This window comes from Buteo buteo, chromosome 7 (assembly GCF_964188355.1).
Source record: "Buteo buteo chromosome 7, bButBut1.hap1.1, whole genome shotgun sequence".
Lineage (NCBI taxonomy): Eukaryota > Metazoa > Chordata > Aves > Accipitriformes > Accipitridae > Buteo > Buteo buteo.
Genome location: NC_134177.1, coordinates 1,490,236 through 1,502,640, shown reverse-complemented (window position 1 = coordinate 1,502,640; position 12,405 = coordinate 1,490,236). Strand labels below are relative to the sequence as shown.

The 12,405-nt window shown below is 39.1% G+C and overlaps 1 protein-coding gene across 1 annotated transcript in view; it reads right to left on the bottom strand.

Annotated features, from left to right (window-relative positions):
- Positions 1-3,218: 3,218 nt before the first annotated feature.
- ARHGEF26 (Rho guanine nucleotide exchange factor 26) overlaps positions 3,219-12,405 on the bottom strand; it is a 62,064-nt gene continuing 52,877 nt past the window's right edge. Inside the window, exons 12-14 of the mRNA XM_075031232.1 lie at positions 7,337-7,404; positions 6,745-6,849; positions 3,219-5,878 (exon numbers count right to left, since the gene is read on the bottom strand). Of these exons, the coding sequence (XP_074887333.1) occupies positions 5,736-5,878; positions 6,745-6,849; positions 7,337-7,404 (316 nt within the window). The 3' untranslated portion in view covers positions 3,219-5,735. The remainder of the gene's footprint in view (positions 5,879-6,744; positions 6,850-7,336; positions 7,405-12,405) is intronic.

Sequence of the window (12,405 nt, the reverse complement as noted above, 5' to 3'; positions counted from 1 at the left end):
TGTTCTTGTTTTTTTGCAGTACTTAAAAGGAATGATGGCTAAACTTCTACCTAACAACAAAAAGGGCAAAAAGAAATGGTAGCGGTAGTAGAGCCTGGGTAAAAATACCAGTGTTTGTTTAACAAATCACATGGTTCCCTCCCCTGCCTCCCCAAATTGTGGCAGATCAGACTATGGTATTGGGGCCATCACCAGAAATGCACCCTGAGGTGGTCATGGGTTGGTATGGGCAGATCTTTGCTTATAAAGAAACATGATTAACGTGTAAATATTGATATTGGCTGTACTTTCCCAACTGTGCATGTAGCTTAACTTCCTTTTTTAAGCAGAGAAGTATTGGAAACCTCTGTGTTTTTCAAAGTTTGAAAATTAGCCTTTTCCCAATGGTAGGTGTACTGGGTTTTGGCTGGGATAGTAGCTGTGTGTGGTGCTGTGTTTTGGATTTGTGATGTAAATAGTGTTGATTGCACAGGCATGTTTTAGGTATTGCTGAGCAGCGCCTGCACAGCATCAAGCCTTTCCTGTTTCTCATGCTGCCCCACCAGCAAGTGTGCTGGGGGTGTGCAAGAAGCTGTGAGGGGGCACAGCTGGGGCAGCTGACCCCAACTGACCAAAGGGATATCCCACACCAACTATATGGCCATGTTGCTCAGCAATAAAAGCTGGGGGGAAATTAGGAGGAAGGGGAGACATTCAGAGTGGTGGCATTTATCTTCCCAAGTCCTATGTGTGATGGAGCCCTGCTTTCCTGGAGATGGCTGAACACCTGCTTGCTGATGGGAAGTAGAGAATGAATGCTTTTGCTTTGCTTGTGTGTGGGGCTTTTGCTTTAACAATTAAACTGTCTTTATCTCAAACCACTCGGTTTTACCCTTCTGATTCTCTTCCCCATCCTATGGTGGTGGGAGGGGGCGAGCGAGCAAGTGAGCGAGCAGCTGTGTGGGGTTTAGCTGTGTACCAGGGTTAAACCATGACATCGGGTTATTAAGCAATCTGTGAGGTAATGCTTATGTAAGGTTTTTAACATTCTTTTTCATATGGCTAGCCAGAGACCATGTTTCTCTCCCCAGTTCATAGTGCGCTTAATGAAGTTTGTTTCTGTCTGTGTGTTAGTGTTTCTGGCATCTCCTGGAACTCCGGGTTATGGAATAAAACAGAATTCAGGGATGGCAATTAATTTTTCCTGACCTTTGTGTTATCTCCAGTTTGCCTAAATGATGTAGTTGTTATGATACAGCTGTTGAAAATAATTTGCAGACTACAGTAGAGCTAAGAGCAACACTATCTGTGTAATTCCTGCGGAACAAGACCTCCTCACATTTGCTCTATCTTGGTGTCAAAATTTAGGTTTCTTTCTAACACTTGTGTTCTGTTGACTTGTTTTGACTGTGTTACTTTAGAAACAGGATATACAGGAAAAAAGCTTGTGTGAATATATTCTATTGGTACAGAGTTTAAAGTATGTGCATGTAAATAGGATGCTACATGAAGACTGTGTTGCGTGAGGTTGTGTAGGTTGACTAAAGTGCTACTTCTACCTTTTTATTTTCAGCAAATTAGCTTTGCCTAATGGAGAACAAATGTATTGTTTGACATGGAAGTCAAGAACAATACTGCATTATAGTGTTACTTTTTTAAAAGTTCAGCAGATAAAAATGTTCTATTTATTATGTTGCAGAGATGATGTAAAGAAGCAGAAAAGGTATTAATAACTGTTCTCCAGTTGTGTCATGAGTTTTTGGAAATGCTGAGACAGGTTGAAGGCAGCTGGGCACTGGTTTTCTGAAGGGGGTGCTTGGCAGGCTACACAGACCCCATATGGGCATCTAGGCTCACCAAGACCGAGTGGGTTCCTTCCCCTGGCAGTGCTGACGCTCAGTGTGGTCTTGGCTTCAGTGAGGGCTGAGTACTTGTGCATGCTGGTACCTAATCACTGGGCCAGTCACACAGGTTGGACTTTGCAGGGTTTCTGCCCACCTTACATAATGTGTATTTAACTGCATCATATAAAATTAAACTTTGATTCAGGGAACTGAGAGCGCCTTTTGTTTTTGGTCAACTTGCTTAAAACCTGATTAGAGAAGTCATGTAAGGAAGGGGTACAAATTCCAGGCCCTGCAAAAATGAAAGTTAATTTTACAGTAACAAACTCCCAGCTGTATTCCATCACTGCTGGGCTGTTTAATTAAAAGGAGATACTGGTGTCATGTCCTCCGGCAGGAGAGAAAGAGAGCATGCATGTGTGTGCGTGTGGATGCACTGGTTAGTGAAAATGAGTTTTTTAGATCATTCCCTTTGCAATAGAAGTGTTCAGAGCAAGTCAGAGTTAAAAAAGATTACTTTTTTTTTTTGCTGATGAAAATATTGTGGAGTTGCTAGAAGGGGGAAAAAAAAACCAAAACAAAATGAAAAAACAAAACCCTTAAGCTTTTGAAAACTTGTTTATACAAACTTTTAGATACATTGCTTGTCATGCTGTCTTAAATTTCTAAGATGTCTTTGAGCTATGTTGGAATTTAGAGTGAAAGTCAAAGATTTTAAGAGGTCATACCAGTTATCAGTGTTGTACCTGCTAGATGCCTTTTCCAGGCACATGCTGATGCTAAACAGAGCGCAGTGCAGAGTCTGTTTCTGCGCATGGGGGAATTACATAGCACAGACTGGAGCTGTGTAGCTTAGAAAACACTGTGATGGTGTCAGCTGCTTCCCTAAAAAACTCGCTGTTTGTCAGGAAGTGCTGCTTCAGCAGCTCACCAAAAGGCCACCTTTCTTTGATCCTTTTTTTTTCAGGCATTGTGCAGGTGAGGCAAACATACAAAGGAATGAATTAATTTGTAGCTGCCACACCTGCAGCAGCAAGGTTGTAACATCTCCTAGGCTAAGGGGGAAGGTTGTCACCACTCAGAGAGCAGGCGTTGGGCAGGAGAGGGTAGTTCTGAGGTTCCTGCTGCCCCAAGCTGTCATCTTCCTTTCTGTACTATCCCCCAGGTAAGTTATGTATTAAATACTTGCAGTACAGTCTTCCAGCATTTATTGTTAACTGAGAATAACTAATGCAGTCATGTTTAGCACAAGACCTGGATCCAGCATTTTGACTTCCTGAGTGCTCCACAGCAGGGCCTTGTTTCATCCTTCTCTCTTGATTAATTTTGAATTATTTTCTGCACAGTCACTTCTAGAAATCAGGTGTGCAAAAATGTATTGGATCCCATACAGGGCAACAGAGCTGGTGAAGGGCTGGAAGGAGCAGCTGAGCACTCTGGGTTTGTCTAGTTTGGAGAGGAGGCTGATGGGTGACTTCATTGCTCTCCTACACCTGCATTTTTATGCCTTTGCTCCAAGTTCATGGGCATACAGGTATGACAGAGGACATATGATGGTGCTATTTATCTTTACAGAACAGATTTAACTTCTTTGACAAGAATGACATTAACAACTTGCAGTTTAATGGTGTTTCTTAAAGAAAAATTGAAGCTTTTTTTAGTAAGGATTTAAAAGCATTTTATTGATTGTTGTCCTGTAAAATCATAGAATTCTTTAATTCCTGAAGAGCTGTGTCCAACAATAGGAAAAATGTCTTTAAAAAACATTACAGCAATTTTGGAAAAACTATAGGTATGAAAAATATATACAATGTATTAAAATCTGAATAAAATTAATGTCTTGATTTATACATTCAGTTATGTGTTAAACATCTGCCTGTGTACAATAAAATTTGTTAAAATATTAGCAGTATTTTTACTATGTTAAATAAGTCTTTGTTCAATTTACAGTTTCTCTCATTACTATTTTATCAGTCCATTTTAAATTAATTTACAAGGGTGTATAACCACTGTCAGACTGTCAAGGTAAGTATTTTTGTACAAAATTATTGCCTTCCTAATATATTTTAATGTTACAGAGACATCTTTATAAACATCCAATTCATTCACACACAAATTGAATGAACATATTACAGTATATAAAACAACATACAGCCCCTTTGAAAAAGACAGGGAATGCAACAAGAAGCAAGCCTTTGTACTACAAGTTCTTCCCTCATTTTTATTAAACATGTGTTCTACCCTGCTGAGTTATCAGCTGGTCTGTAAAAAGGTGAAGAATTTTATAATACAAACTGTCACACCTATATACAGAAAAGATGCACTGGAATTTACTTCATTTTTGAGTGCATTTGGTTCACACACCATGAAGTGGTGGTGGTTTTCTGTGAAATTCCAAAGCTAAACTGCAGATGCAAAAATTTAGCAGGTGTTGGGTGTAGTGCAATTGTGAGAAGTCTTCTCTAAAGCAGAGAAGAGCAGATGTGTGAAGCAGCACCAATGTGAGCTCCTCTGAAGGTGAGGTCCTAGTACTATTTTATCTATCCTGCTCTTGCCCTCCCTCCTGATCTCTTGCCTGAAGCATCCAATGACATCAAGTAAATGAGCAGTAGAGGATAGCCTAGATAACAAAATACCAAGTTAAGGTGCTGAGCTATCTTGCTTCCCAGTCTTCCCTCAGTGGTGGTCTTACCATTTATATATACGAGACCACCTGGCACCTTAACAACACTCTACAGATCTCACTTCTCCCTCTTTTTTTGCCTGTGGATTCAACATGATGCTAGCAAATGCTAAAGATGTAGGTAAACTGAAGTTCAGTTGAACATTTTGCCTCCACAGAAGGAAATAATCATCTCCTCTAGCACAGAAGAGCAGAAAGACTAAAAAAACAAAAAAAAACCACCAAAACAACCCCCCCAAGCCCAGAACAGAGTATTTCATGTTTTCTGCAGTCCTCATCAAAACCCTTGCTCTAAAGCACTAACTTAATATGAAAAAGTTAAACATAAGGAAGAGAGAAACAAAATGGACAGATTTCCAGAAGTTCTACTCCTTTAAAATACCTGTACTAAAATGGATCTGAGAATAACATAATAAATATCACATATTTTGCAGAGTTTGGTACCTCTTTCCTGCTTTCAGAAGTCCTTTCACCACTGCAGCACTGCAAGGAGAGAAAGTCTGAGCTGCCTGAATGAGTAACACACTGTATTTAGAGACCACCACCAGTGGAGGCACTTCTCTAAATTCTTCCCTGGAACTTGTGTCAGCTTTGCTAACATCAATTAGAGATGTAGTTACTTCTTACAAAGCATGGGACGTCCCTGGATTTGTGCTGGAGAGGTAGTCCTTTATGAATTACAGGGTTGGTTATTCTAGTTTGTTACACACAGATTTTGACACAACTGGGAAGTATCCCATTAACATACTTCTCTGGTACTGGAAATGCAATACTGCAGTTTCTTAGGAGCAGGAAACATCCAACATTGCTATTCACACCTCCGGCTCAATGGACTGGGTGAGTTCCTGGTGTTCAGTCTCCTATGCAGACTGCTACACAGAGTTCTTCTGAAAGAAAGTCAAAATGCTCAGAAACATATGGAGAAAGAATACATAGAGGCAGGGATGGAAGAACTAAAGTCAAGTCAAAAAGATGCGTGGCTGATCTCCAGTGCCTAAGAAGCTACTTCTAGTTGAAGTCTGCTACTGGTCAAACCAGGTTTCAGTTCAGAGCTCTCGAAATGCAAGATCAAAAAGGATGAGTATCCAAAACATCAGTGCTCTGTTAACTACATTTTTTGCACTGGTGACCTGCATCTTCCGTGCGAGTGCTGTAGGCCATGCATCCATGCCGCCACTGAGAGCAGTTAGTGCAAATCCTGTAGTATAGTACAAAGAAGCAAAAATGGTCTACACGTTGGTTTCAAGTCCAAGTAAGCGTCCCATCCGTTCCATGTTCTTATCAATCGTAGCACGACATGTGATTTCTTTAGCACACTCCATGGGAAACCAACCTCTTTCACCATCCCGCAGTCGTTCCCCTTCATACCAACCTGCAAGGGTGAACAGACATGGAGCAACAAACCTTTTCAAGTAATGTTAAAGATTCTTTGTCAGAACTGTGTGTGTTGCACTTGAGGAGACAAAACTGACAGTAATCACACACATTATTCACTACAAAGGTAAATGTATAAAGTACTAGATTACAATCAGTTTGGCAGATATTTTTTTTTATACAGGCAGACTAGGGACAAAATAGTATGTAAAAATAAATATTAAACAAGTATAATTTTTTATATTGTAATTCAAATATAGTTTGAATGGTATGAAGAATATAATATTGCAATCTAAAGAAAGCAATGCAGCACAATTGATGGGATCTTTGGATTCATATGCAATATTGAATAACATCATTAAGTTAGGGTTTAGTACTTCAAGTGCTGACAGCTTCAAGCATCCCTGAGTTAACACATGAGATACTAGTAGAGTCACTTGCACATCCAGGCAAGGATCAGCTTTGATCTCAGGGTACTTGGTATTATAGAAAACTTAGGCAAAACCCCTGTGCTAGACCCCTTCTGCTGAACAGGCAGTGAAGCACAGTATATGACACAACGTCTATGTTTCTCTTAGACAAACCTGGTGCTCACTCGCTAAAATGTCTGAGGTCCATGGTTTTAGGTTGAATTAAAAAGTTATCTGTGGACATTTGACATATCAAAACCAGCCAGCAGATACTTTTTGCAGCTATTTATCAACTATGATAGCCGATGAGTTACTTTGAACATCTGTTGCCTAAACAGAGGCTGTCCTTCAGAAACTTGAACAGAAATGCCAATGCTATTACGAAGCAAATTTTTCTAGCTGGATTCACCTGCAGTGGTGACAGACAGTTACTGACAGCAAAATTCTCACTCACCATCATTTACTTTTTGATAAACCAAAACAACATCAGCAACTTGAAGAGACAGTTCATCTGACTGCTTTGCTGTGTAAGTTCTGATGATCTCTACCTGAGCCAAAGCTGTGGAAGAAATAAGCCAGGCTGAATTAAACAATTCACATAACAGAGTATCTTTTATTAAAATAATATATACAATTTATTATTAAAAAATTTAAGAGTATACTCCCCCCCCCCCCCCCCCAAAAAAAAACCAACAAACCAAACCAAAGGAGGCAGCATTTTATACAAATGGCTTCCTACCTGAGCAATTACACACAAACAAACTTGGGATAAACACATAAGAGAAGGGACTTTGCACTTTTGCTAGCAGATTGAAACACTGGCCAAACCAGAGTTAATGAATGCAAACAGAAATTACTGTGTGAAACAGAACTCCTCAAAGAAGCCCATGGGCACAGAAAGAGAGGGCAACTTAATAGAGCCCAGGAAAATAAACAGATGTTTCTAAGGCTATTTATAATCTACACTTGCTCACGTCCCCACTAAGGGGCAGTGCATTTCTATTCTTCTGTCAAAGCTCTCTGAAATGCTGTTAGTTGTAACTTACTTGTCCTGTCCATTTTCTGCCCATCTCTGTCCTGTCCAAGCGCTGTAATCCAGCGAGCTCTGTCACTCCTGCAAATAGCATTGACAAAACTCAGTTTCCCAACTCACACTCTCGATAATGGTCAAGACTACTCCCCTTTTCAAGATTCTGTATTTAAATCTTTCCTCTTTCTTATTGAGTAAAAACAAAACAAAACCTCCTTTTTCCTCCTCTCAAAATATGGCCAGAAGGTGTGATACTACTTCTAGCAACATATTATTCAAACATATTTAACTATTTTAAGCAGGTTGGATTGGACAAAAAACCTATAAACATGCGTTGTACTGGCATGATGTCTTATATACCTCTAATCTTAATTATTTTTAAGTAATGCAGGTAAATTTCTCTGCTAGTGTCTGTGACTAATACTTATTAGTAATCTTACTAAAATAGAAATCCATCTAATGTACAAAGAATCTGATAAATGCAATACAGTAATTTTAATATACAATACCAACAGGCCTCCTGTGAGTAAGAACTATCTTAGAATGAAAAGCAAGAATGAAAAAAAAAAAAAAAAAAAAGAAAACAAACCAAAATCAAGGTTTCTCTGTGCTCTCAGGAGGTCACATTTATGTTTCCAGATGTGTCCATTTGGGAAATCTGAGAGCCAGCAAAAATAAACCAGGACCCAACAAAAGCCTAAATTAGTCATTTGAATCTCACCTTGTATAACCTAGGAAAACCATAATCAATTACAGATTACATGTGTCAGTATTTCTGAGGAGAGCAGAAAGAATTACCTAGGTTCTAATCACAGAAATGCAAATTACTGACAACTAGTTTTGGAAGGGAGTAGAACAAGCTAAAGTGATGTCAGACAGTAAAGGAAAAAGAAAGCTAATCCTAAATCACCCCTGTTAGTGGCTGAGCTACAACAACCATTATAACTTTGAATTTTGACAAACCAAAATTTGAGCTCGATTCCCAAAACAAATATTTCAGTGCAATTAGATTTTATCCCATGTTTGTTGAAGGGCTTTGCTATCAGTACAGATTAGAGTTAACACAGGGGAGTTGCAGGGTTGAATTTTCCTATTCCCCCTACCCTAAAAAAAATTCCTGTTGCTATCTTTGGATAACCTCAGTTTTTTAACTAAAAATAATGAAAAACATCTGCCTTCTGCCAAGACCCAATTTTGTCAAACATCTGAAACCAGAAGAAAATTCCGTTTGGAAACAGAACTATGGTATCTTCAGAAGTGTCAGAAAATGGGACATTTAGACAAATTATGAGACTTCTCTAGAGTACATCTTCCAAGATGCACCATCGCTCAGCAAGTGAGGAGATGATTCAGCAAGGGGTTGTAGTTAGTCTGTGAAGTCCAGTCTGCAACATCCCACTACGTATCATTCCACAATAAAGTTCATCAGTCTCTTCCGAGAACACTGACACTTTCTCATGGCCTTTCTTCCAGCTAGCTCTAGAAATCTCTTTTCTGTTCACAGACTAGCAAAACGTCCCGGGGATGAAGGGATTCAGAATGGAAGTCTTTGAGCATGCTTCTTTCAGAATGAAAAAAATATCCCACTGATTATTTTGAATAGAAATATACTGTTTTTTTAGCATTTAGTAAGAAACTGTGATCTATTTTTTTTAAATCCCAACACACATTATTCCTCAAAGATGGAACTACTGCACACGTCCTACTAACATTTGATACCTGTTGGTCTCATACAGATGGCCAAAATGACAACACATGCTACTTTAGACATTTCAGTCATTTAACAGTAGGTGGTACTGAACTTGTTCTGTTTCAGCCAAAATAAGAATAAGTCTGTGTACAATTTTGCATGAGCTTAATTAACTTTGTGGCTTTTTTTTTTAGAAACGTGTCTTATTTAGATTCTTGTTTTCCTTTCCCTGTAACCATTCTTAACATGAAAACTACATTTCCTTTCAGACAACTCCGAGAAAAATGGGATAATGCCAGACTCTCTCCCACTTTAAGTACATACTTCTTCATAATCTATGTGTACTGTATATTTTGTGCCTTATTCACAGGGCAATATGAAGTTCCTGACCTAACACTGGTACTTTGGTACTTGGGAACCAGACACCACGTGAAATGACAAAACACAATCAAACTGTGCTAGGAATCTTTGCATCAGTGAAAACATTCAATTTTTACATGTGCAAAACTCCATTCCATAAGCCCTCTAAATCACCCAGCTTGGCCTCCCTATTGTAGATTGCCCTCCCATCCTTCTCAAAGTTAAGAGAAAGTTTTTCTGTACCTTTTGTATACATGTCAATACTCTATAAAAATAGGTAGTTTTCAAATAAAGTAATTATTTTCAGGATCTTTTCCTCTGAATGACAATCTGCTAGACTGCTATTTCTATTACAAAGAGTATATAGCAAATCAATAATAAATCTGCAGAACAGAATGTCTTTTCATAAGAAGCCCAGACAACTAAAAATGCACTGCATTTTTTTCCCAATAAAAATGCATTTCCAAACAAGTCTGAATCATCTGCTTACTTTATAATGAGACCTTTAATAGAAATCATTAATGATCTATAGTTTCTTTCAGGGTTATTCTAAACTTTGAAAGCAAACCTAAAACTGTAAATTTTTCCAGGCTGGGATACATCTAGAGCAGTCTGTTTCATGTCTTCTGTCCCGCCTCCAGCTTCCACTAAAACAGATAAAATCTTTCACTTTTGTGAAGGGTTATATGGAAGTTAATGGCACCACAGAGAAATGATGGCCTCTCGGATATTTGCACCCGAAAGAACAAGACACTTCTTGTTGCTCGTTTCTAAAGCAGAACACTCTTCAAAACTGCATCAGGAGAACAAGGACCACCTCTATCCCAGCACAGCTCCACAGCTTCCCCAGCGCAATGCCAAACTCCTCCTCCCATTTAATCCAGTACTGTTTCCACTTCTGCACCATCCAACCATTATAATAATTAATTCACAAATCGCTGCTCCAGGACAAGTGCGTTCTGCATTCATACCCCCCTAACAATGTCTGCCTGCTACCACCACTATGCCATAGGATGCACCTGTGCCTATCTCCTCCTGCTACTACTGTGCTCTACATACAGGTAACATGGTATAAATACCACATTGCTAAAAGAACTGAGGGTGAGATTACGGTGAGATACTTTATTGTTTTAAAGAAAAACCAGCGCAGAGAAGTACCAGAGACAGAGCAAGCAAGCTTAATTGAATCTCTGCAGTCAAATTATTCAAGGTGTTCTCATCAAGGTAAGTATCAAGAAAGCCTCCCTTAACTACAACAGTAGAAGCAACATTTTCTCATAGTAACCTGTGTTACACTTAGATTTGCATTACTCAGCGTGCACAGCAGCATGGTGCGCCATGGGACGAGATGGGAACGTTGTTACAGAGAGCCTGGAACTCTGACTCTCAACTGCTTGTAATGGACCCTTCATTAGAAATTTAAGAACCTGCAGTTCTTCAGCACTGAGTTCTGCTCTTTGAGGTCTGTAAAGGTCCGAACTATTTGTAGGATAGCTATATATTTAAGCAAGCTGCAGAATGCATATATATCCAGCGCTTTCAAATACAGTATGCTATTTGCTGTTATGGTTTACTGTAGGCACTCACCCTCTGGAGATAATTATTATTAGATAAATGCACTATGTTAACAGGTAAGCTAGGCAGAAAACCTGTGTCTTGACTTCCAGTTCTCAGAAGGTTTGTTACATCAGTATTTAAAAAAACCTGTACTTAAGCTACAACAGAACCCAGTGGTGACTCAAGATACTTAAGTGATATTTCTAGTTCAAATTAAACAAGAAACTTCCATATTGCAATATGTAATCACTAGACTGTGTAGTTTACTCAACAGTTGCGTTATGTGGCAAAACTCTGATTTCTTTTTTTCTTTACTGTGATATCACTTAAACTGAAAATGAATTTAATGGCAATTCTTTCCACAACCCCCAAGAAATCCAAACTGCTTAAATCTCTGTTCTGCAGCCCTTGCTTGTTTGCCTCAGCAGTAACAACTAGAAGGGTTTCAGTAATCCAGCATTATTATTGCATGGACTTCAGAGCGTAACATACAGATACTTTCCCTTTTACATATAAATCTGCACTGATGAAGTCTGAATAACTCTAGCTCTATTAGGCCAACTCTCCAGCTTACGAAGTACAAAATCAAATCACAAACTACATCTGCGCAGTATTTCACTCAATGCCACAAATGTGCATCTTCCTCTCCACAGACCTCTTTTAGGTCAGATCTTCAGCCTGCATTACACTTTGATACTCTACTGACTTCAAGGACATTACACTTTCTGTGTATATTCTGTACTTTCCCTCTGACCAAAAACTCCCTCCACCCAGAAAGTGACAGACCTCTGCACTGTTTATGAATGGTCATAAGTCGATTCTCAACTCTTTTGCAAAAATGTGTTCAACACCAAGATCTTCAGTTCCTCCTTATTTTATAAGCATTTTTATGCAAAGCTATCACAGATAATCCTTTAACACCTTAAGCAATCTGTGACTAGAATTTACTGTACCTTCCATCAACATGGACTCCCTTTGCATTACCTCAACCTCTTTTTTGTTCCTTTGTTCCTTACCAAACACAGGTGATGAAAACACACCACCACCAACTTTGTACTTCTCCATTCAGCTGTAGGTCTAGAAGAGACACTCGGCTGCTCACAGAATGTCAGAATGGTGCCTTTGTGGAGAACTCCGTTTCAGACCACAGCGGTTTCACATACATGTGATGCTTTGATTGTCATTTCTCCCTTCTGTTCTACCCTCTAATGGATTCTTAAGTTACTTCTCTCAGTAATGGTATTAAAGTAACACTCCACAAAGCACAGCCACACCATTTTTCACTGGCTAGGGAGCTGGTAATCTCTAAGGCAGAGGCATAGATAATTCTTGGTCTGAAGACCCAAAACAGCAGCACCTAATAATGGATACTTCAATTTACAGAATTTCAACATATGCATTCAATTTTCCATTATTCCTACACTGTAACTTCAAGGAAAAAGAGTGACACTAACTTGGCACAGGCTTACAGCCACTGA